This window comes from Trachurus japonicus, chromosome 20 (assembly GCF_045865225.1).
Source record: "Trachurus japonicus isolate A0001 chromosome 20, Traja_1.0".
Classification (NCBI taxonomy): domain Eukaryota; kingdom Metazoa; phylum Chordata; class Actinopteri; order Carangiformes; family Carangidae; genus Trachurus; species Trachurus japonicus.
Window position 1 is genome coordinate 25,449,471 of NC_140926.1, and position 23,896 is coordinate 25,473,366.

General features: G+C 43.7%; 1 protein-coding gene across 1 annotated transcript in view; it reads right to left on the reverse strand.

Annotated features, from left to right (window-relative positions):
- Nucleotides 1-1,591: 1,591 nt before the first annotated feature.
- LOC146967008 (piezo-type mechanosensitive ion channel component 2-like) overlaps nucleotides 1,592-23,896 on the reverse strand; it is a 98,360-nt gene continuing 76,055 nt past the window's right edge. Inside the window, exons 36-56 of the mRNA XM_085762729.1 lie at nucleotides 23,157-23,758; nucleotides 22,466-22,522; nucleotides 22,268-22,432; nucleotides 22,089-22,190; nucleotides 19,976-20,132; nucleotides 19,671-19,853; nucleotides 17,126-17,303; nucleotides 16,568-16,667; nucleotides 16,319-16,466; nucleotides 16,136-16,223; nucleotides 15,909-16,035; nucleotides 13,814-13,972; nucleotides 12,592-12,739; nucleotides 12,297-12,485; nucleotides 12,074-12,166; nucleotides 9,227-9,393; nucleotides 8,750-8,866; nucleotides 4,065-4,144; nucleotides 3,730-3,943; nucleotides 2,741-2,882; nucleotides 1,592-2,085 (exon numbers count right to left, since the gene is read on the reverse strand). Of these exons, the coding sequence (XP_085618855.1) occupies nucleotides 1,984-2,085; nucleotides 2,741-2,882; nucleotides 3,730-3,943; nucleotides 4,065-4,144; nucleotides 8,750-8,866; nucleotides 9,227-9,393; nucleotides 12,074-12,166; nucleotides 12,297-12,485; nucleotides 12,592-12,739; nucleotides 13,814-13,972; nucleotides 15,909-16,035; nucleotides 16,136-16,223; nucleotides 16,319-16,466; nucleotides 16,568-16,667; nucleotides 17,126-17,303; nucleotides 19,671-19,853; nucleotides 19,976-20,132; nucleotides 22,089-22,190; nucleotides 22,268-22,432; nucleotides 22,466-22,522; nucleotides 23,157-23,758 (3,318 nt within the window). The 3' untranslated portion in view covers nucleotides 1,592-1,983. The remainder of the gene's footprint in view (nucleotides 2,086-2,740; nucleotides 2,883-3,729; nucleotides 3,944-4,064; nucleotides 4,145-8,749; nucleotides 8,867-9,226; nucleotides 9,394-12,073; nucleotides 12,167-12,296; nucleotides 12,486-12,591; nucleotides 12,740-13,813; nucleotides 13,973-15,908; nucleotides 16,036-16,135; nucleotides 16,224-16,318; nucleotides 16,467-16,567; nucleotides 16,668-17,125; nucleotides 17,304-19,670; nucleotides 19,854-19,975; nucleotides 20,133-22,088; nucleotides 22,191-22,267; nucleotides 22,433-22,465; nucleotides 22,523-23,156; nucleotides 23,759-23,896) is intronic.

Here is a 23,896-nt window from a genome sequence, read left to right on the forward strand (position 1 = left end):
TCGACTTTCATGCCATACCCCAGGCTGACTGACATCAAATGCCTGGTTTTGATGATTTCAGAATGAAACCAGCTGTGTCTTGAGGATTCCACTACTAGTAGTACAGTAGGCTACATAGTACTGCGAAGAATTCAGCATGGTTGGAAAAGTGCTTTGAAAAGACCTCCAGGATAAATTTGTAAAAAGGCACAAGTTAGATTGAAGGCCACAAAAAGGTTTCCAAGGCTTTAACTATCCCTGTGAGAACCATCCAGAGCAACATTGAGAAGTGGAAAGTGTCTGGCACCACCAACACCTTGTCCATCCAAACTGGATGACTGAGCCATCTGACTCAACTCAAACAATTCTGCAAAGAAGAATGGGGAAAATATTCCCTAATCTAGTAAAGACATAACCAAAGAGCCTGATGGCTGCAATTAAAGCAAACGGTGGATCTATGAAGCATTACATCAGGGGACTGGTGATTTTTCCAACTCTAGTCGTTAAATTTTCATTAAAGGGATAGTTCACCCAAAATTGAAATTTCTCGAAGCTCCTCTTCCCGGGTTGTCAAATTTGGACGAACTGGGAAGAGGACGGACCCTGATTTGTCCAAATTTGACGAACCGGGAAGAGGAGCTTCCACTACAAACAAGCTTGAAATATAGACTTATTTAATTTTTTTCGGGACAATTTTGCATTTTGGGGCTTCAATACAAGACAGACATTACATACGAGCAGCATGGAGGTATTTGGATGTTTTTTGGTGTGTCTTTTTGTTACGAAGACAGTTGGTATCCATTTGCAACCGTTATATGGACATGCACTGCTACGCCGAGACCCCCTGTAACTCAGAGAAGCCACGGAGGACTCTGAAACTTCTCCCAGCCCTTAGTCCACATGAGGGTGAGTAGATAATGAGTGAAATTTCAATTTTGGGTGAACTATCCCTTTAATTTACAGAACTGTCAGAAAAGTAACTTCTTTTCATTACTTTGATGTTGTAAATGTTCATTTGTTGGGTTTTGATTTCAGGCAAATATTCTAGCTATTTCAAGGAGGTATGATGATTTTCTATGCATTTCAAGTAACCCATTCACAAGCTACTGTCATGATGTGATGTGCAGCTATTGTATTTAGATGTTGATACTGATAATTCAATCACACAATCAAACACCTCTACCAACAAGTCCTTGGTCTCCTGTGAAGGTTCTGAGTGGACTATGAATCACATGGTTAGAGCTGCAGTAGAGCTGAAGTCTGTTTTCCTTCTCACCACTAACACCATGGTAAACACAACTCAACACAGCATAAAGATGAACACTCCCACAAGTTTAAAAAACCCAAATAAGTGAAAACAGCTGTGTTTCTTTTGTTGATTCACACTTCAGTGTTTACAGATGGCGCTCCCTCTTTATGAAGTCTCCTCACACCAACTCCTGTACGTCTCCAGGGAAACCTGTTCTCACAACGTTAATGATCTGGAGCTGTTTCAGTCCCTTGTTGTTCTCCTGGACACTCTGGCCAGATGTTTTCAAGGAATGTTTCCTAACATGAAAGTCACATTAAATAGTTCCAGGTTTACCAGGAGGTGACAATGTCTCTCAAGTCATTAATGATCAATAATCAATACATAATACTTTAATATTCCCATAACACTCTGTGTGGTACTGTCCTGAGATCAGTTCACATTTCATTAGAAGGTTCCTGTCACCTTCAGCTCCATCCTTCAGCAGTTCATACCGCTCTCCTACAGGTAATAATCCACAGATGTTAAATTAACATCCAGAAATGTTCAGAAACTTCTGAAATGATCAGTTTGTTGAATCCTTCAGGTCCAATACCACTCACAGTTCCTCTGTCCTTCACAGTGATGTGTGGAAGAACCACTCCTGTGGGTTCCCTGTGTTACATTTAAATAATGCTGAGGGAGCCGCCTGCGAATCAGGTCTGTGGTGACGTAATAAACAATGTCTGTGATCAGGACCGTGATGATCAATAAGCTCAGCGTCGCGTCCATTTGATCAGAGTCTCTGGTGATCGATACAGGAAGATCAGTTTGGCATAAAGCTCCTCCTCCAGCTCCAGCTCACCCGTCTCTCTCACCTGAAACAGGAAAACTGTCTCAGAAAAACTCCAATCAAGTAATAATAGTTTTTTTTATTATATAATTAAAAAAACAGCCATAATCAGATGTTCACATATAGTCCAGTAATTTTAGGCCAAAAAAGGGGTCAACGTTGAACAAATTGCAACAGAAGCAAACTCAACTGATTTTGTATCCTCAACATATCCTGAGTGAGGGAAAAAAAGCCCAGAAGAATCCCATTAGGGGAAAGTTTAGAAAAAGACCCAAATATATCCCATTTATACGCATATTAATTATTTTTCTCACATGAATAGGGTAAAAAATTTTAACCTTTAGATATCTCCATGAAAATTACTGAGTTGAGACAAACAAAAAATGTATTACAAGTTTTTTGAAATTCTTTGTTAACATGAGCAAATTTGCATACATTTGCATAAATTCCACCGTTTTGACAGCACATGTATATATAAAGTTGCTGTGGTGGTACCGGCATGAAATCACTTTAAATTTCAAGATTTTTCAAGACAGCCACATCCTTAGTAGAGCAGGATTGTTTTTTTTCCCCCTCACTCAGGACATGTTGAGGATACAAAATCAGTTGAGTTTGCTTCTGTTGCAATTTGTTCAACCTTTTTTCATAAAATGACTGGACTAATATAATCAAAGTTTTACCAGGAAGATGTCGGTGCAGAGTTTGAGGATGCGGTCGACACACGGCAGCTCCTCAAACATGATGGAGTGACTGATCCCACTGAAGAACTCTCTGACAAACTTCCCTATGACCAGCACCACCGAGGCGTACAGTCCCATGATGCTGCACAAGAGGTCAATCATCAATCAATCACCAATCAATACTTGACTTGTTACTGATTCTACTTTTAGTCTAACTACTATCACTTCCCTTACAACCACCGTCTGGTAGGGGTGTCACGATTCTCCAAATCCTCGATTCAATTTGATTTTCGATTTGAGGGTCACGATTCGATTCGATTCTCGATTCTCGGTTCTTTTTCTTACAGCACAGAGGCCTATATTCCATTTTCAGACTAGTCTAGTCTACGATCATTGGTTTTATTCATCAAATTTTATACAGAAAATCTTATTTCAAAAGATGGGCTACATATAAGTGATGCAATTTCCAGAATGTATCCCATTAGGCACTAATGGCCAAATTTAAATAATTTATTTACAATATAAAGGTAACAATCTTGTTCCCCAATTTTTACCAAGAATGCCCCCGAAAAATCATGATCCAGGGGGCAAAATTGCCCCCAAGGTTTCGAAACAAATATCTGTACATTTTCATAATTTTATTTTCATTAATTTACCGTTGCGTCTCATTATTCTTCCTGATGTAAACGAGATTGCGCTGATACGTGAGAGTAATGTGACAGACAGCGGGGCAGTGCTGCAGGGGGGGATCGTCGATCCTCTCTTTGACTTCGATGCTCGAGACCATGACGTCATTTCGATCGATTTCGATAAAAAATGGAAATCGTGACAACCCTACTGTCTGGTACCTCTGTTACTGCAGTACTACTAGCTTGAAGTTTCAAGGTACTTTATTGTCATTCCAACATGCAGACTGAAATTTGAGCTAAACACAACAAATAGAAAGAGAACGACAGACTAAACAGAGCTGTACACTGATCATTAATTACCCGTATCCGGCCAGGAAGCCCAGACTTGGAGGACTGACTTTATCGCTGAACACAAAGAGCTGAAGCCCCGCCTCCCTCCTGTCAGTCAGCGAAGCCCCGCCCACAAGATGCACCACGCTGGCGGCTGGTTGGTTGACGATCCACCACTCCTGGATCTCTCTGCTCTGATTGGTCGACCTCTCTAGAGCCAGTAGAATGTCCTTGTAGTGGTCATCTGGTTGGACAAGAGAAGAGAGAGACGACTGGACTATAAACACATAGAAACAACTCTTTAAACTGACACATATCATCAATGTTTCCACTGGTGTGAATATTCAATCATATAAATATGAAACCTGTATAAAGCTGTTCAATGGGTTTGGCATTGGAATCGCTGGGAGCTCGCATGAAACATGGAAACACTTCCTGTATCACCCTGGAAACAAACAAACACAACACATGTCACTATCCATTCTTCTAAATACACGATTCCCAGTTAGTGTCTTTTAGAGGAGAACAGACCACACAGCAGGTACAGTACTGTAAGCATGCAGATGAGGATGTGATTAATGCTTCAGAGTCAACTCTGTGTTTCTCTCTCCTTAAACCTCAGCCCTGTGATGCACAAGTAATCCAGTAATTGACATCCTTTTTTCCAGGACAACCTGGGCTTTCAGAATATTCATTCTGCAGTGGTGTCATATGAAGGTAGACAAAGCTATATGATCAGAAAAAGAAAGGAAAATAAAAAATGGAAAATACATTTCACATACATTTGTTGGAAACACACACAGACAATTATTATAAATAGTCCATGAGCCAAGACCCAAAAATTGGCCTCCCGCAATCGAATGGGTGGGCAATTTCTAGTTTGTTTTTTTTGACTTGGTAGACATCTCTAGTGAACAGTTTGGCATGATAACCATTGCAAACAGGTAGCTTAGTGGTGGTTATCATGTGTTGAATAGGTGTACCGGTAGAGTGGAAACTTGAAAACTGTGTATAGCGCTTGTTCGGTATTATGCTGTTTGTTGACCACTCAGTGCCTAAATCACTTCAAGGATGTTTTTCCCTTTTATCAAGACCCTACTGTAATAATAACAGACTCACCTCAGGAATATGTGAATGAAAATGTGATAAAAATTAGAACATACACATGAAATAGCCAACGTTTTTAGAGTGTTTTACTTTTCATTCAATAACAAGAACAAACAAATACTTTTTTACACAATTAAAATCAACTAAAGAGCTTGCTCCTTCTGTCACAAATAATGTGGAGCATACTGCCAGTACAGTATTTCAAGTGTCCCTCTGTCAATGACCTACGCCTGGCCAACAGCCTGAACGAGTTCTACTGCTGCTTTGAAAGACAATGGGACAGACCTGATATCCCCCACACCTCCAACCACCAGCCATCGATCAGCAACAGCTCCTCCACACCTGGATCACCTACACAGCCCCACACCCAAGTGCCACCCTCCCCCACACCTCTCACACCTCTCTCCATCATAGAAATCAAATCAAATCAAAGAAGGAGAGGTGAAGAGACTGTTTAAACGGCGGAACCCGTGCAAAGCTGCAGGCCCAAACTCTAGCCGTTTTCCTACTAACATCAGCGGGTCGACGCAGGTTTTTTAAATGCGGGTCGACCCGCTAACAATCGGCATTTGGCTCCTTTCCCATTGACCAAAATGAGCCGGGTCTGTCTGTCTAACCCCCGCATAAACCAGTCGCCCCGCTTTCATTCGCAGTTCGAGAAACACCTTGTCATGCCCCAGCCGCCCGCCACGGAGGACAGCGAGTCTGCCGCGGCCGCCTTATGATGGACGTCCGCGGCACAACATGTCAGTTAAACAGACTGTCGCTTCTTTTTTTTCAATCTTTTTTGGTCAGTGTTCTTTGATCTTCAAATCCCAGTCTTGAATGCAAGCAGAGTTTTGTTTTGGTAGCCTACGTGAGACGCGACTGGTGCGATGATGTGGCATCACATAACGCCCAATGTCATCACATAAATTAGCGGGTTGAGCCGGGTCTGGTGTTCCCACTGCAAGCCGATCAGAGCCGAGCCGATTGAAGGCGATTTTAACCCGCGTCGCTTGCCGAGTCATTTGACGCGGGTCGACGGGGGGGCATACATCAGTCCGACTGAAAAGTCCGACGGCTCATTTCTCCGACTACCCATTCTACAGTGTTAAGGTTAGGTTTAGGGTAAGGTTGAGGGTTAGGGCTACTTAAGTCGGAGAAATGGGAGGTCGGACTAATGGACTCAAAAATAAAGAAATGTATGGTCGGAGAAATGGGTAGTCAGACAGACGTCCCGGGTTGACGCGGGTCGGTGCGTTTGTGGGTTTAAACGGGTTTTTTGGCCAATGGGAAAGGGGTATAAGTCTCCCCCTCCACCCTGAAGCACTGAGCCAATCAGCTGTCTCCGGTGTTCACACACATTTTTAACACCTCACTGGAGACCTGTCATGTGCCAGCTTGCTTCAAGGCCTCAGCCATTGTTCCAGTTCCCAAAAAGACAAGGCTCACAGGCCTTAATGACTACAGACCCGTTGCTCTGACTTCTGTGGTCATGAAGACTTTTGAGTGCCTTGTCTTGACCCACCTTAAGGACATTACAGTTCACCTACAGAGCCATCAGATCTGTAGATGATGCTGTAAACATGGCCCTCCACTAGCACCTGGACTCCCCAGGATCCTACGCCAGGATACAGTTTGTGGACTTCAGCTCTGCCTTCAATACGATCATCCCAGCTCTGCTCCGTGACAAGCTCTCCCAGCTTAATGTGCCTGACTCCATGTGCAGGTGGATTACGGACTTCCTGACTGACAGACGGTAGTTGGTGAGGCTGGGGAAACATGTCTCTGACACCCAGACCATCAGCACTGGATCCCCCCAAGGTTGCGTCCTTTCTCCTCTGCTGTTCTCCCTGTACACCAACAGCTGCACATCTGGACACCAGTCTGTCAAGCTCCTGAAATTTGCTGACACCACCCTCATCGGCCTCATTTCTGATGGGGACGAGTTGGCTCGTTGGCCTACAGCAGTGAGACGGACCCTCTGGTGTCATTGTGCAGCATGAACAACCTGGAGCTGAACGCTCTGAAGACAGTGGAGATGATAGTGCACTTCAGAAAGGACCCACCTGCCCTCCCCCCTGTCATCCTCTGTGACTCTACAGCGACCCTGGTTGAGTCCTTCTGCTTCCTGGGCACCACCATCTCCCAGGAGCTCCAATGGGAGCAGAACATCAGCTCCCTCACCAAGAAGCCTCATCAGAGGATAGGCTATACCTCCTGCTGCAGCTGAAGAAGTTTCACCTCCCTGTGAAGATGCTGGTGAACTTCTACACTGCCACCACTGAATCCATCCTCACATCCTCCATGACAGTCTGGTGTGCTGCAGCTACAGCCAGAGACAAGGCCAAACTGCAGCGTGTCATTCACTCTGCCCAGAGTCTTCAAGAGCTGTACATCTCTAGGACCAGAGCCAGAATAGCTGCTGACCCCTCTTACCCTGGACACAAACTCTTCCAGCCCCTCCCCTCTGGCAAAAGGCTCCGGTCCATCTGGACCAGGACCTCATGCCACAAGAACAGTTTCTTCCTCTCTGCAGTCAGCCTAATGAACAATGCCCCAGTTCCCCCTAAATAACCCTAAACCTATCATGTAATGCTATAATGTTAATGTCATCTTTACTCACTACATCTTAGCCTTCTTAACCTTGAATGTATATATAAACCATTAAAAATGTTCCCTGTATAATGTGATTTCACAAAAGTCCTCTGCTACTTCCCGCTAACAGCAGTATTAAAGCCGATTTTCCCCCTCGCTCCCTCATGCACCCAGTGGAATTAGCGCCAACTAGTGGTGCAAACAAATATTATCTGCAGGGCCTTTCTCTAACTGCAAAGGCGCTCTAAATCATCAGTAGTGGCACACAAATTATGAAATGTGCAACATCGGAGAATGGCCATAATTGGTGTATATGGCATTTTTATGGTCCAAATAGTGAATGCATGATAAATATTGTTAAGCTACTCTTGTGCGAAGGTTATCATACCAATTAATAAACTGGACATATATAGGAATAATAAAATAGCAACAAGAATTTGCCCACCCTTTCGATTGCGATTGGTGGTCTGGCTCATGGACTAAAACTTTTTTTTAGACACTATAGGTGTTCTTTGAGGTCTTGTGGATTAGGGAAAAACGAATAAGGGTTCTAACTATGATACAAATTATATTATTTACATTATTTACAAAAATGCCCCATTGGCCTGGCATTAAAACAGTGTGTGTCTGCGATGAGGCAGAGAACCACATCACAGCTCTGACATCTCCATTTGGTGCACAGGTGTTTTTGTCTTGTTTCCTGCAGTGAACAAACTTTCTCCCTCCATCGAGGCCCATGTCTGGGTCTAGCTTGAGTAAAATGTCTGAATGGTAATCTACGTAACCATCTTGATGTAAATGAACTCTCTTTGGCTACCCTAACCCTACAGACACACCAGTGGACTCTTTGAAGAGGCTGAAGTGTCCCGCTTTTTTAATAAAAAAAGAATTACATCGCTATTCGCTACCATTCTGGAGAGAGACGTGAAAGAGTGAAACAATACCCCCGCCATCGTATTGGAGAGCACCGACCTCAGGGAGTTCATGACCTGGCTGACACCAGGATACAGTAGTTCTACACACACCCAGCTACACCTTCTCATCCCAATATGGTTTCTCTGGTTACGGAACCAAGATGGCAGCACTAACTGGACAACTCAAGGCTTTGAAATGCAGTTCAGACTCCTGCAGCGTGACGCGTCAGGATTAAAAACCTCTGGGGGAGGATGAGGATGAGGAGCAGGATAAGACACTGCTTTATACAGACGGGATGTGGCTGAGTAGAATTTATGACAAGGATAACTTTATTGGCTGATTGAGACAATGGGGACATCTGATTGGCTGCTGCTTGGTGAAAGAGGGAGAGAATGAGAGAAATAAATAAATAAATAAATAAATGAACCCCCCCCACCCTTGTACTCACACAGGAAGTGTCCTTGTCCCATTCAGCAGCTCGATCAGCTCCAGACGAGTCTGATCGTCCAGGTAGGTCACATGTTTACCTGATGCCAGCTCCGCCTTCGCCCCCAGACTCAGGTTCCTGTTTCAAAGAAGTTCAGTCTATTCACTTCATTTTTGATTGATTGATTGATTGATTGATTGATTGATTGATTGATTGATTGATTGATTGATTGATTGATTGATTGATTGATTGATTGATTGATTGATTGATTGATTGATTGATTGATTGATTGATTAGTAAAGTAAAACGTCTCCACTCTGGACAGTCCAATAACTTCTACTAATGCTGTCGGTATAGAAGAAGTATAGAAGCAGTGTAAGTAAGTCTAACTACTAATACTGCACTTTCTAATAATACTGCTATTTGTACAACTGTCAGTTCTACCTATACGTATTAGTGCTGATTGATAACTGATAATCGTGTGGAGGACTGACTGACCTCTGAATAGTCCAGGACAGGGTGAGAGGGAAGTGGTCTAGGTTGAGGACCTGGCTCAGGTACTCCCTGCTGGGAGGACTGATGGTCCACAGAGAGTTACTGCTGCCCTGTAGCTCGGCAACAGTCACATCCTCATGACGGTACGCCTCCAGGAACTGCAAGGCACTCTGGGAAACACACGCAACAGAGTTAGTGTAAAACTTATAACCAGGAAGAAGCGATGTGTGCTTTGATATTAATCTGTGTAAATGTAACTGTATATGAAAACAAAGCTTTGAAACACAACATGATTTTATCCATTTCACCCATTTTCATCTTGATGGCTATTACTGTTGTGATTATTTTGATTTTATTGTTGTCTTGTACTGTTGACCTACAGTATACTGTATACTGCAAATCAAATTTCCCCTTGAGGGACAATAAATAATGTCATATAGAAATGAAGGAATGAGAAATTAAAGTACATGTGAAAATGCAAATAATCAGGAGTATGGAACAACATAAAAGTGAATGTGTGACAGAATGATATGGGATATGTATGAGAACAGCTGCTTATTTGAGAGTTTGACTGAAACAGAAGGGAACTACCTGTCAGGGGTGTAGTCAGTGATGACAGTAGCAAGTGAGGCCACGCCCCCATTCCGGTGAAAACAAACTGCTGGCTTTGACTGGCGGTAAATGCAAATCCCGCCATAGTCCGTCTTGATTTCGCCTATCTAACATTAAATTAGCTGTATCACGTATTTTTTTTCCCTTGTGTATTAGCCCACACATTATGTACATTTTTAGAACGGACCTTCGGAATGGTGGTTGCCCCCCCTGAAGGGTTTACCACACAAGCACATGGACTACGGCTTGCCATTTATGTCCATTCTTCGTACGGCCTGAAGCCATAAATCTCTTCTTTTCCTGTCCCACTCTCTTAAGGGGAGTAGGGAAAATCTGATAAGGTTCTTTTAAGTTGTTCAATGAACAATAACTCTTCGGCATTGTTTTTTTTTTATTAGCTCCTCTGGAACACTGAGGAGTTCTCCTTTGTTTTCACCGGTGAGAGGGCGTGGCCTTTTAAGTGACGTAGGGTTACAGTCTTCTATGTGTATTACTCCACCTCCTCTTTGAGGTAGCTAGTCTTTGACCTGGCTGGTTGTCAGGTTGAGCAGAGAGGTCAGCCTGCTCAACTGGTTCAGCTGTGGACTGTGGCTGTCCCAAGGAAATGCCTGTGAATTCTACCTGTGACCAGCATCTTCTCCAGCTTCAAGGTTAACAAGGAGCTGGTTAGTAGCGGTGTTGAGGCAGAGACCACTGAACCGACCGGGCCAGTGCTGCTGTTGCCACGACACAGCAGCCAGCATTAAATTTTCAAATGCTTCATGCCAGTGAATCCAGGGAACCAGCAGCTCAGTGGGGAGGGAAGGAAATCTCCTTTGTCTAGACACACCTTCCAGCTGTTTAACATCAAAGGAAGGACAGTGAAGTGGTGCACACTTATAAACATCTAAGTGTGCACCTTGATGGTGAACTGGACTGGTCCCTGAACACTGATGCCACCAGCAGCTTAGGGCAGAACTGGATCTTTTTCCAGAGCCTGCAGTGAAATGCTGCATGTTTTATTAATCAGTATCGGCCAGTGTCCTTTTTCATTCTGTAGTCAGCTGGCTCAGCTTCATGTCTGATGCCCACACAAGGAGACTGAGCAGCACACACCATGGATGGATGCTTGCATAGATCGTACAACACAGGACCACTAAACAATACAAAAAATAATTACAAACAGCTACAATCATAAAGATATTTTTTTGCCTTTTTTTTGCCTTTATGTGATAAGCAGAGAGACAGGAAAGCAGGGAGAGATACTCTATCTATCTATCTATCTATCTATCTATCTATCTATCTATCTATCTATCTATCTATCTATCTATCTATCTATCTATCTATCTATCTATCTTCATATTTTTTTATTCTCTTTTATCTATTTCTTGTTTAAAGCCCCAGTATGTAACTTATTTTGCTTTTTATTAGCAAAAATCAAATATGTCTTTCATAAATACGTATTTCACTGAAGTGGAATCACACTCACATACAAATGAAAGCTTTCTGGTACCTTAGAATGAGTTGTTACAAGTCGTTACAAATACAGAAGTGGGCGACGCACCGAACCGAGGCGGCCATGTTGCATCGCCATTTTTTACGTTGAGTGGCAGCATGACCGTAGGTAACCATAGAAACTCAGCGGAGCTGTGGGCTCGGCCTGTTAAAACTGTCACCACTGTGTAGTGTGAGGAAGGACGGAGGCACTGATGTTGCATTCAGGTGCAGTCAGACAGACAGCCGTCGGCAAACCAACCGGATGTCATTTTACTCCACCAGAGAAAGACGGTAAAACAATACCACATCACCATGACAACATGTTGTCAGGCCTGTATTGTTTTGCCTCGTGCTGGCGGACCACTTGTTTACATAGACGCTTGTTTATCCTGTTACATGCAGCGTCTGTTGTCTGTCTGACGTCTGCCCCATTTCACCTGAATGCAACATAAAGAATACGTTCAGATATGCAACCGCACCGCTAGATGGGGGGAATTCCTACATATAAAACATTTAATGTCTTGGTATATGTATGTGTGTATGTTTATATATGTGTTTATGTTAATATGTCCATATGTTTGTATACATTTTTGTTTCCTGTCTGCAGTGACAGACATATGTTGATGTGCACCTGCTTTCCAATAAAAAGAAAAAGATAAAAGTTGTTTTTGAATGATGATTTCATTGAAGTTGAAGTGAAGTGTTAGTCAAACAACCTAAACTGAACTGAGACCTCTGTCTGGATCACACAGCCCTACTTACAGGTTTGTAGCTGTAGGAGCTGGTGAAGGAGCTGAAGTCTTCCTCAGTCAGATCTTTGAGCTGATTCTGCTGGGCACTCATGGTGAAGATGGGCTGTTAACAACAACATGTTATAGTTATAGTTATAGTAAAGCTAACACTGCTAATGCTATCACTAATACTGACATCAATATGTTCTAGTAGTGTTAATATCAATACTGCTGGTTCTCCTGGACTGTCTCACCTGGAAGCCTCCTAGTGTGATGGTCAGAGAGACGTCGAGGGGACGGTTGACCACTCCGGCCACAGATTTAATGAGTGACATGAAGAGCAGTGGAAACCAGACGATACAGATCAGTAACAGAACTATGAGGCCGCCCATCCCATACTTCACAACCCGCTTCTTCTTCTGACCCCGAGGCTGAGGGTACCTCTGTACACAAATACACACAAACACACGCATTTAAACACACACATTTCATCTGACCCAAAGCCACAGTCACACAAATGCAACTATAAACACACAGATGGAGTCACACCTTCTCAGACTCCCTCCAGCACTTTAAGACGAAGCAGTGGGCATAGACGTCCTCTACACAAATCCACGAGGACAGAGACAAGGTGGTGTCTGTCCACACCCAGTCCATCACGGCCCGCAGTTCTGTCAGGAACGGAACCAGACGGAAACTACACAAGTACAGAAAAAGGCAGAGAGACAGGTAATGATAGAGAGAATAACACATGTAAGGGAGGCAGGGAACTCTGGGAACGTTAATTGGTTAAAGGGATATTTCAACATTTTGGCAAATTCGCCTATTGCCATAATCTCTATAGTCATAGCAGTAGGTTTGTCACCTTTAATTGTCGGTGCAAGCTGTTTTTAGATCGGCGGGGCAGAGACGTGAGCTGCTCAGCTAATGCAACAGAGGCATAGGTATTTCTGGCTTTCCATCATAAAACACAGCAAATACACAATCCAACAACTCCAAAACGCTCTGGTGGACAAATTGTGACCTGCACATTCACCACACTATGAGATAATAACAGAACGTTACCAGACAGAGTTGTTTTAGAGGTAAATTTGTAGCCGGAACTACAGTCAAGACACGGCTGCTGGGCGGAGTGATTTCAAAAGCGCAAGTAGTTCTGTGTATTTGCTTCATGTGTCGTAATGTTACATAATTATACGTTATTATTTCATAGTGTGGTGAATGTGCAGGTCACAACTTGTCCACCAGAGCGTTTTGGAGTTGTTGGATTGTGTATTTGATGAGTTTTATGAGGGAAACCCGGAAATACCATGAGGCTCCGTAGTGTTAGCTAAGCAGCTTGTGTCTCTGCCCCGCCAAACTAAAAACAGCTTGCACCGACAGTTAAAGGTAATGAACCCTACTCCTAAGACTGTAGGAATTTTGGCAATGGGTGAATTTGCCAAAATGTTGAAATACCCCTTTAAACTAGTAGTAAACTAGTATTATTAGCCTTTGTGTGAAGCTAGGCTAACACTTGCCCCCATCCAACCTCTGCACTAAGCTAAAACTAGGCTAATACTTTCTTCAAACCTCCAGTATAAACACCATAGTTTCTCTCCTTGTTTCCAGTCACTGTGCTGAGCTTTGTGGAGTGTTGTGTGTGTGTGTGTGTGTGTGTGTGTGTGTGTGTGTGTGTGTGTGTGTGTGTGTGTGTGTGTGTGTGTGTGTATGTGTGTGTGTGTGTGTGTGTGTATGCTTGGGTTGGGCTGATGGATTGATGGTGACTCACCCCTGAAACAGGAAAAGGTTGAGGTAGTTGTAGCTCTTTGTCAAGAAGTTTCCCAGAACTCGTGTTGGGTAACCAGATCGAATCTGATAGGCCGACAGACCAAAGTAGACGCACTTCACAAAGTACCAGAGCTGAGCCACCAGGTTCTGATTGAAACGCCTGGAAGAACAACACAGTCAGTGTAATGATGTGGGGCACTGGATGTTTAACACAGCTTGACTTGGATTGATCCACAAAAAATTCTGTTACCAACTTAATTAAGATAAGTGATCCAGTGAATTGTTTTGTTTAGGGCCAATTCCAATGCTGATTAGCAATTTAGGCAGCTGATCACCAATATTTTAAGCTAATACACCTCGACAAAACTACTGCCACATGAAGTAGGCTAAATAAACAAGATGAATAACATCAGCTCCTCTCTGTATTCATACAGCTCAACCATTCAGACTTCAGTGTGCATGGGCTACAAATCATGAAGTGTAACCAATCTGTGGGTGACGATATACAAGGACAGGCAGCTGCATGTGAGCCAAAGTAGAGCATTTGAAAATCAAACCCTGCAACTCGGCAGGATAACTAGAATATAGAAGAAGAAGAATTATAATAAGATGGTGCTGACAGTAGATAAAGAGCTGTCTATATTGTTAAAGGGATACACCAACATTTTTTTTTCATGTCTTGCCTCACTCCCGAGTCCATGACCAGTAGATAGACACCATCCTTTCCACTGTGCGTGCAGTAACAAGGAGATAGAGCCGTATCGCCCGTAATTAGCTTAGCTCAAATGATTGAAGTGTATAGGTAGTGTTAGCCTGCCTCCACCTAAAGTTATCAGAGAAACTCTTCAGCAACTCTAAATGGAAACCAGCGGGCCGATCTTCGTCTCAGAGCTGACAAAACTCTCCGGTAAGGCATCTTGAGCGGTCAAAAGCCGCTAACGGGACGAGATCGGTCAAAACGGAGGGTTCAAGCAAAGACGGTTTATTTTGGTTCAAGCTAGCTACATCGAGGGTAGGTTAGCTTCCTATTTCAAAGTAAAAACACAAATTCTATCGTCATAGTTTTCTGTATGTAAAGGGAAACGGGTGTTTTATTTTGTGAAAGTAACCAGAAGTGCGTTGGTCACAACAGCTAGCTTGAGCAGCGCCGAATTCGTCCGAACAAAATTGTAAACAGCTGGTATTTAGACAAATTAACAACACACTGCTGATCTAAACGGCTACTTTCTCGCCTAAAAATGTTTGAAATGTTGATAAAGTGATATATTTACAGAGTTTAGAGCTTAAATGAAATCAGCTTCTGACTGCTGATTTCGGCTCGGGTAGGAGGCAGGCTAACACTACCTATAGAGATTGCCAAGACACGTGACCAACTGGGCGGCAACGTCATCAGAAACGCAAAGGATTGTGGGTATCTTTGGCCAATTTCCCCCGATCTACATAGCGCGCTAGACATGGACAATGTAAATAATAACAAAAGTACAATAAAAAACAGAATTAACTGGCACAATGCAGCGGGCAAAGGAAAACAACAAAGAACCATACCGCCTAAAACTAAATCCAGCCGCAAAGAAACGATACGAGGACAAAATAAAGACAATCAAAGGGCTGGATCCCTATGAACATAAGGTGTGGTCCGCTGACATTAACCTGCTGCCCAACTTCCAGCACCCATATATATATAATTATATGGTACTAAATGTAACTTTTTGCCCTGTCTATCGTGCGAACGACTGTTGCAATTCACAACACAGCAGGTTGACGGCATCTTCAAACCAGAGCAGTAGATATTTGAAACTAGCGTTCTTGCCTCCACAAATTCAAAGTCTGGCGCGTTTGTTTGTGCCAAAGATTCCCACAATGCTTTGCGTTCCCCGCCGGGAATACGTCATGATGACGACACGCTGGCAATCTCTATACACTTCCAGTGTTTGAGCTAAGCTAATTACGGGCGATACGGCTCTATCTCCCTTGTGACTGCACGCACAGTGGAAAGGATGGTGTCTATCTGCTGGTCATGGACACGGGAGTGAGGCAAGACACGGAAAAAAAATGTTGGCGTATCACTTGGGGGATGGCGGGTAAAGTTGAGTTACCTCTCAGTGACGGTCGGCAGGATAAAAAACATCCAGAAGTGAATCCCAAAAACCAGAATCACCTGGAACACCAACTTCCCCAATACTGTCTTCCTCAAGTACAGTGCTCTGTCTATCACCATGGTACCTGCAGAGAGACACACACAAACAGTGAGACAGGTGGACAGAGGAGCAGATAAACAGTGAACAGGTAAACCAGCAGAGTCAGACAGGTTCTGTAGACGTACCAAACTGGATCAAGACCATCACCAAGAACGCTTCAGGAACTTGATCTTCTGAGAGGGAGGATGTGATGTCAGCAGCTGCAGAGTGTTTCTGGAAATAATTATAATAAAATAATTAGTCCACAGTGGTGAATTAAGCTGCAACTGAAAGAGAAATGTAAACAAGGTTGGTGAATGAGATTTTACCCCGAAGGCCCAGAAGCCGAAGACGATGATGATGAAGTCGACCGTGTCGGCGAGGAACATGAGGACGTAGACGTCTGTGACGGCGCTGTATTCTGGTTGGACCAGAGCTCTGAAGAACTGACAGACTGGACGGTACACAGACATACACCTGAGAGACAGGGGGGGGGGGGGGGGGGGGGGGGGGGGCTTTAGTAGGGTTTGTCAACACAAGGAGGATTCACTGGTGGGTTTGTGTTTGTGTTACAACACCTGCTGACAGAGTACTTCTTGGCTCTGATGGAGAACTGTCTCAGTTTTTCCAGCAGCAGATCAACCCTGCTGAGCTGCTGAGGTCTGGAACTCACACTGCCTGGAAACAGTGAAAAAACATCACCATTATGTTTATTTAGAATATGATTAAACTCCTCTGCAAAGTGAGTTATGCCCTTTGATAAAGAAGACTGACATTTTGATAAATCAGATCAGTGTGACTCACCAGCTCAGACTTGAACTTTAGAATAAACAACACAGAGCAGTTTGTTAGAATGTAGATGAAGGTAGATGACAGTGCAGTGTCTCTGTTCTTCAGCTAATGTGATTTCTGATTTATTGAAATGGATTGGACTGGCAAGAATACAAACAACCCTTCTGAGACGACCTCCAGCAGCTCTGCTTGGAAACAGACTTAATCAGACTGATGGGAAACGTTCCCTGATAGAGTGTTGGTCCAGTTGTTACGATGGACTCTACAGACTGGACTCACAGACTCCCGGCCCTCAGACAGTCCAAACCCGTCTGACTCTGACAGTGATGTGGTGTTGATGGTACCTGCAGGCGACCGCTGCTGGGTGGAGCTGGATTGGGTTCTTCTGCCTCGCCGCCGCAACGTTCCGGTGGGATCGGACACATCCATGGAAGCGGTGCCGTCTGTGGAACTGGCCTGGTTGTCATTGTGACTGAGCGCGTCCGTCTCAGTGGTAACAGTCTGGTCCCAGAGTCCATGACACTGCAGAGACAAGGGAGAGTGGAGTTGGCAGTGATTGGCCAAATGAATGTATAATTACTAGGTAATAAAAAGTGTGGAAGGTGATATCTGAGGGCCTATTCACACCAGGAAAGTCTGATAGTTGACTTGCTTTTTTTTTTTTTACTTGGTGCGGTTCATATTCACATTGAATATTTTCACAAGTGACGCCAACTTTGTAAACAAAAGTACATGTGTCCCACAGTCCCTCAGTCATTGGATGAAAATTATTGGTTGGATCTTGCATAAAAAGTACACAGTGGGGGTCATGCATGTATTTCACGGACAAAGACACGCAAATGGCTACAGAGGAGAGCCTTCCTCAAACTATACGATTACAGCAGCAGGCTTCATCAGCACAGCACAGATCAGGTTGGCTACCAAGTTGGGTTGCTCAACCATGTGATGAATCCTCTTGACTGGTGTCACTGCCTTACATACAATAATAATGTATATAGAAGCCTATAATAGGCCATCAGGCTTTATAACACATATGTAGCCTCCAGACCTATGCTTTCCAGCTGACCATATTTTTAATGAATGAATGTTGTGTGTGTGCCTAGAGTATTTATCTGTCTATTTTTATATTGTGTATTTGCCTTTTATTGTTGTGTGGTGCTGGGACAAACAAATTTCCTTCCTTGGGGGATTAATAAAGTCAATTCAATTCAATTCAATTCAATTCAATTCAACTCAATTCAATTCAATTCAATTCAATTCAATTCAATTCAATATTATAATAATAATGTTGTGTTTAATGTTTAATGTAATAATGTTTTCTCACAACAACGGAAGCCTGTTGAATCCAAAAAACAGGTGCTTGGATTTTGCATTTGGTTTGGAAAAAGTTCAGATTGCAGTCACACCACAAACGAATCATACCAGGGTTTGTTTCAGACTCTGATAAGGCAAGGCAATATTACTGTACTTGTATAGCCCATTTTTACAAACAGTTTGTCTCAAAGACTCTGCTGCGGACCAGACAAGGAGGTGGTGATGGTCTCAGTTCACTTGTTTGGTCCGCACAAGAGTTCAGTGGTTTGAATTCACACCTACTCAGAAGGTCTGAACTAGGGCCCGACCGATATGGATTTTTTGGGGCCGATGCCGATTACGATTATTACGATTAATCCGATAACCGATTAATCGGCCGATTATTATTATTTTTTAATTAAGTTTTAAAATTGTATTACTATAATAATATATCTATATATATATTATATAATATATAAATTAGGGCTGCCTGGTCGACCAAAAAATCATTAGCAAACCAAAATTTCCTTGGTCGATTGGTCGCAGGAAAAAAACAAACATTTGAAGCCCTGTCTTGTCAAAATTAAGTCAAAATCAATATGGGCTTTTATTTTGAAGGGCCAAATACAGGAAGTCATGACACGTGATACTTTTTTGTTGTTGTTTTTTTTACACGGCACGGCGTCTCTCTCTCTCTCTCTCTTCAATCAAAAGCGATCAGCGGTTGCTGCCGTGCCCAGCACCGTGTCAAAGCGCTCACCGGCGGTCAGTCTCACAGCAGTGTCACGGAGCACAGACATGATAGTCCCCGCTGCAGTCAGAGTCCCGCACCGCTCCACACCGCGGACCCCCCCACCCGTCACACAGCCTCAGCTCAGTCACTCACCCTCATCTACTGTGTTTATTGGTGATAAATGAGCATACTGCCATGCCGGTATATAACGGTAAAACCCCGACCGGCTTGTTGAATCTTGGACCCAACACGGCCGGAGACGAGCATTAATTAATTAATTCACAACCCGACCGCGGTAAAAAAAAAAAAAAAAAAAAAAAAGGGAAACAGAAAGCCAGTGGCAACACTGGTTTTGAGACAGATCAGTCACTCGATGTGTGCTGTGACTGAGGTGGTAGTGGATGGAGTTTGTCATGAGGTCGGCGCCGGTGCGGGGGAATCTTTTCAAAGTAAAACCAAGTTTTATTCCCTGCATTTTATTCCTGAAAATATCGGCGACAATCGGCGAGTTTTGGCCGATTACCGATTAGTCTCAAACGGGCTATAATCGGCCGATTTAATCGGCTCGCTGATAAATCGGTCGGGCCCTAGTCTGAACCAAGGAAAAAGTCTGTTTCCAGTGAACTAAAGAAGCCTGGTGTGAATACGCCCTGAGTTAGAATAGCCCTTTCAACTTCTTTGTCTCACTCTGATGTGTATGTCTAATGTTTTTGAGAAGCAGGCTACATATTAAATTGCTCATTCTGTGAATAGAGGCAGTTGAAGAAGCTGAGGTGATTAAGGTGGTGAAGACCAATGGATGGACCGATGTATGAGTTACTTACAACTGGAGTCAAAACAACAGGTGATTTATTGTTGTGTACCTTGAGTGTGGCTCTGTGATAGAATAAAGTGAGAAGCTGCAGCAGGTCGTACAGGACGTAGCCTTCCTTCTTCTCCACCCCGAGGATGTTTGGGGGGTGGAATGGTTTGGAGCGGTCCACCTCCAGCTTCTGGTTGAACGGAAAGAAACCGAACTGGAAGAAATACTTAATGACGATGGTGACCTGAAGAGACAGACACACAGACAGACAGACACACACACACACAGACAGCTCAAACTTCAACCGACCAGGCAGACATTTGACTAATATAGTATAGTTATTTAAATTAGAGGAGTGGTGGGAACCTCAGTGTAGATTATGGCCGTCATCCAGAAGGTCTTATTGGGTCGAGGGACGGAGAGTGTTGCCCAGAGAAACACCAGGACAGGAAGTACCAGTGTGAGACAGCTGGCTGACACCATGTGGTTGAGTACAATGACCAGGTAGCAGACTGTCTCTGACCTGGGGGAGACATGTGCATGGGATGTCAGTGCTGACAACTTGTCTCATTTGCATAGAGTAGGGGTCTCACAGCCCCTTTCCCACCAGCTCGCCAAAGGATAAATTAATCATACAGTACATACATTTGAAAACTTGGTTGGTCACTCTGCAAACCTGCACCTTATATTCAGGATTTTCCCTGCCTATAGAGAAGCTTAGGGGAAGCAGGAAGTAACGCTCCCCATGGGGCCTCAATTCTGAAAGAAATCTCCATGTAAGTGAACGGGAGTCAAAATTAAAAACATTTAAATATTTAAAACATCGTGTTTCATGCCAAGAAATCAGCAGTTTGTTGTAAAACTATTATAAAATAAAATTCCAAAAAATCCGTAACCAGAAAGACTACAGGTCGCGTAGGTGACCACATGCCGCCCTTTCCCGTGTCAGTTGGTGACATATTTTTTTATGGGACACCCAATCTTGTACTGTAGTCTGTAGTGTGGTTTTCACACAAAATTAATTCTTCTGTTGCTGTTTTACGACAAACTGCTGTTTTCTTGGCATGAAATGTGATGAGGTTAAGGTCATGTATTTTTCTCATGACACAATTCAAGTGGTACATGATATAAAATTTTGACTCCCATTCACTTACATGGAGATTTTTTCCGAATTGAGGTCCCATTGTGAGCTTCTCTCCCACTTCAGCTTAGGCTCTCTATGGCATGTCATGCGCGGTCACAACCAAAGCGGCGCTGTAGCGGCACACATTCGGTGCGTCACGCCTGTCTCAGTCTCAACTTTTTGGCAGGCAGCAGTGATAAGAATCGACCAATCAGCTCCATGGACCTGCTTCTCCTGCAGCAACATGCTACCGGCTCTCAGTGCTTGTCGGTGTTGTGTCATATCCCGATTCCCTGTCCAGCTGTGTCTCCCCTACTGACTTGTATCATCAGAACAGACATGTCCTGTGATTTTCAGCCTCCTTTCATGTTTAAAAGAGGGGGGACAATATCTGACAGTGATAATTTCAGCTATCAGGATAATAGCGGCCAAAAACATACTATTTTCATGAAGAGTGGGGAATGTAAAGAATGAAAAAAATGAATGTTACAAAACACACAAAAACATTTTAATTTTATAAAAGTAGCTCTCAGAGGAAAAAAGTAGGGATGTCCCGATCCGATCACGTGATCGGAAATCGGGGTCAATCACGTGGTTTCAGACTTGATCGGAATCGGACGTTACATCAGGGATCGGATATATATGACATATCAGCTACATGTCAGGGTTTTCCCTATCTGTCTAAAGCGAAGACGGGCCACATGGGGGGCGTTCAGATGTATCATCTTTTGCACTCTCAAACCCATTACTTTTACTGTAGACGTGCGTCATGTGCGCTCATTACCCAAAGCAACGGTCTGTGGCGCACAGCTCCACGGTGTGTGTGTGTGTGTGGCTGCGTCGTCGCGGACATGTAACGATAGGTGAGGGTGGGATCAGGGGAGAGAGGCTGGTGATTGAGAAAGGCATGATTTTATTTTTGACCAAATGTTCTTGTTGTTGACTTATGGATAACAGAATTAATATTATACTGTGCTAATATCATACAGTGAGAGTTTGATATCATGACATGTCTTACAATACTGCAATAAATGTCATAGGCTTGTTATTGAGGTAGAGTATTATTGTAAGATTGTGATATTGTTACATCCCTAGTAGAGCACAAAAAACAGAAAAATAGTGGGATGATACAGTTGATCTACATTAAAAACTTTATTGCATTGCATTGCCAAAGTATCGGATTGGGACTCGGTATCGGCAGATACTCAAAATCAAATGACTCGGACTCGGAGGCAAAAAAATGTGATCGGGACATCCCTAGAAAAAAGGTCGGAAAACCCTGGCATAGAGTGACAAAGGAGCACAGCTGAGGAAATGGTAGGTGTGGTGTGAATGATGGAGTGGAGCAGAGTTTACCTGGCTGCAAGGATGTTATAGAGAGCGTAGCACAGCTGGAGCAGCTGTGACTGGGTACGGTAGAACCGGTCCGATACCTCCAGCTCCTCGTCGTAGAAAGTCCTGAAGCGGAGGAAGAGCGCAGTGTGAGGCACTGACGGGTGGCATGTGATTCATGTCTGTGACTCACCTGCCCTCACCTGTTCTTCAGCAGCTCGCTGGCCGTCAGCTCCTGAGTGCGAGACACCGGTGGACAGGAAACGGAGGCGGAGTCAGACAGGAAGGTGCTCCTCTCCCCTGGAGGCTGAACCAGCAGCGGCTTCCTAAATCCTTTTTTCACCTCCCCCCTCCTCCTCCTCCTCCTCCTCCTCCTCCTCCTGTGTTCGTCCTCACCTGACTCCTCCTCCTCCTCCTCTTCCTCCTCTTCCTCCTCAGGGTCCAGCCCAAGAGTGAAGCTGTAGGATAAACCTATGTAATTAGCTAAGTAACAGAGTGCTGTTTCCAAAAACCTCCAACATGACGGTCATTGGACAGCATCTATAGTGCCATTAATAGAATCATATGTTACCCAGGGGACAGACACGGAGCGTTGTAAAAGGTTTAACACCAGAAATGATATCTAGGAACTTCAAGGATTAAAACCTGGGTGGACAACCCGGTCAACTAGCTGCTGGAAAGCTACAGGGGCCCAAAACCCCTCTTCTTGGGTAACTATGCTGGCAAAATTATGTAAATGCAAATATTTAGGTACTACAATGGCATAAATAGTCATACAACTATAAAATTTAGGGAATTTAGGAGATAGGGAAAACCCTGACATGTAGCTGATATGTCATATATATCCGATCCCTGATGTAACGTCCGATTCCGATCAAGTCTGAAACCACGTGATTGACCCCGATTTCCGATCACGTGATCGGATCGGGACATCCCTACTTTTTTCCTCTAAGAGCTACTTTTATAAAATTAAAATGTTTTTGTGTGTTTTGTAACATTCATTTTTTTCATTCTTTTACAACGCTCCGTGTCTGGTTTTTTTTGCTTTGCCCCCTGGGTATGTTTATGACAGTAATATGTTGCTTCACCAACCTTTGTGTCCTGGTGATATTTTCTTCTTCTGAGACTGATGATGAAGATGAAGTTGAAGATGAAGATGGGACTCTGGCCATCCTGGACAGTTTGGGTCGTGCTCTTTGACTGGTTTTAGTCACCATGTGTACCACTGCTGGATCATCTTCTCCTAGTACTGTCTCTTCATCATGAAGACCATCTGCTGGTGACTGTGTTTCAGGTGGATCTCTTCCTGCAACAGTTTCTGAACTGGTTTTACATCGACAGTCACTTCCTAAATCTGCACCTGATGGTGCTCCGGTTGGTTCACATGGATCATCTCCTGAAAGCTTCCCAGCATGTCGATCTGCCGGATCTTCTACTTCTAATTGCAGTTCCGAATCTGGTTCAGTATTTGGAACTTCTGGATCATTGTTTCCTGACATTGGTTCCTCTTCTGGACTTCCTGCTTCTTCCTCTGAACCAGTCATGACTCCCTCTTCTTCCTCCTCCCTTCCTCTCGCTGCTGAAACCTGCCACTCTTCCTCGTTGGTGCTGTAGTCCAGGCCAGACTCTCTGGAGGTTTTCATGATCTGTTCTTGGTAGTAAACGTTGATTGCTTTTCTGGTGGGCAAATTCCCCTAAACCAAACAAAAAGCAAAAACAAACATGAAACACATCTACAATCTTTGTTGCAGTTCTAACACCTGAGGCCTGTACCACGAAGCAGGATTACTGTCTTAGCGAGGTAACTTCAGGGTTAACCCTGGCTTTCCGGT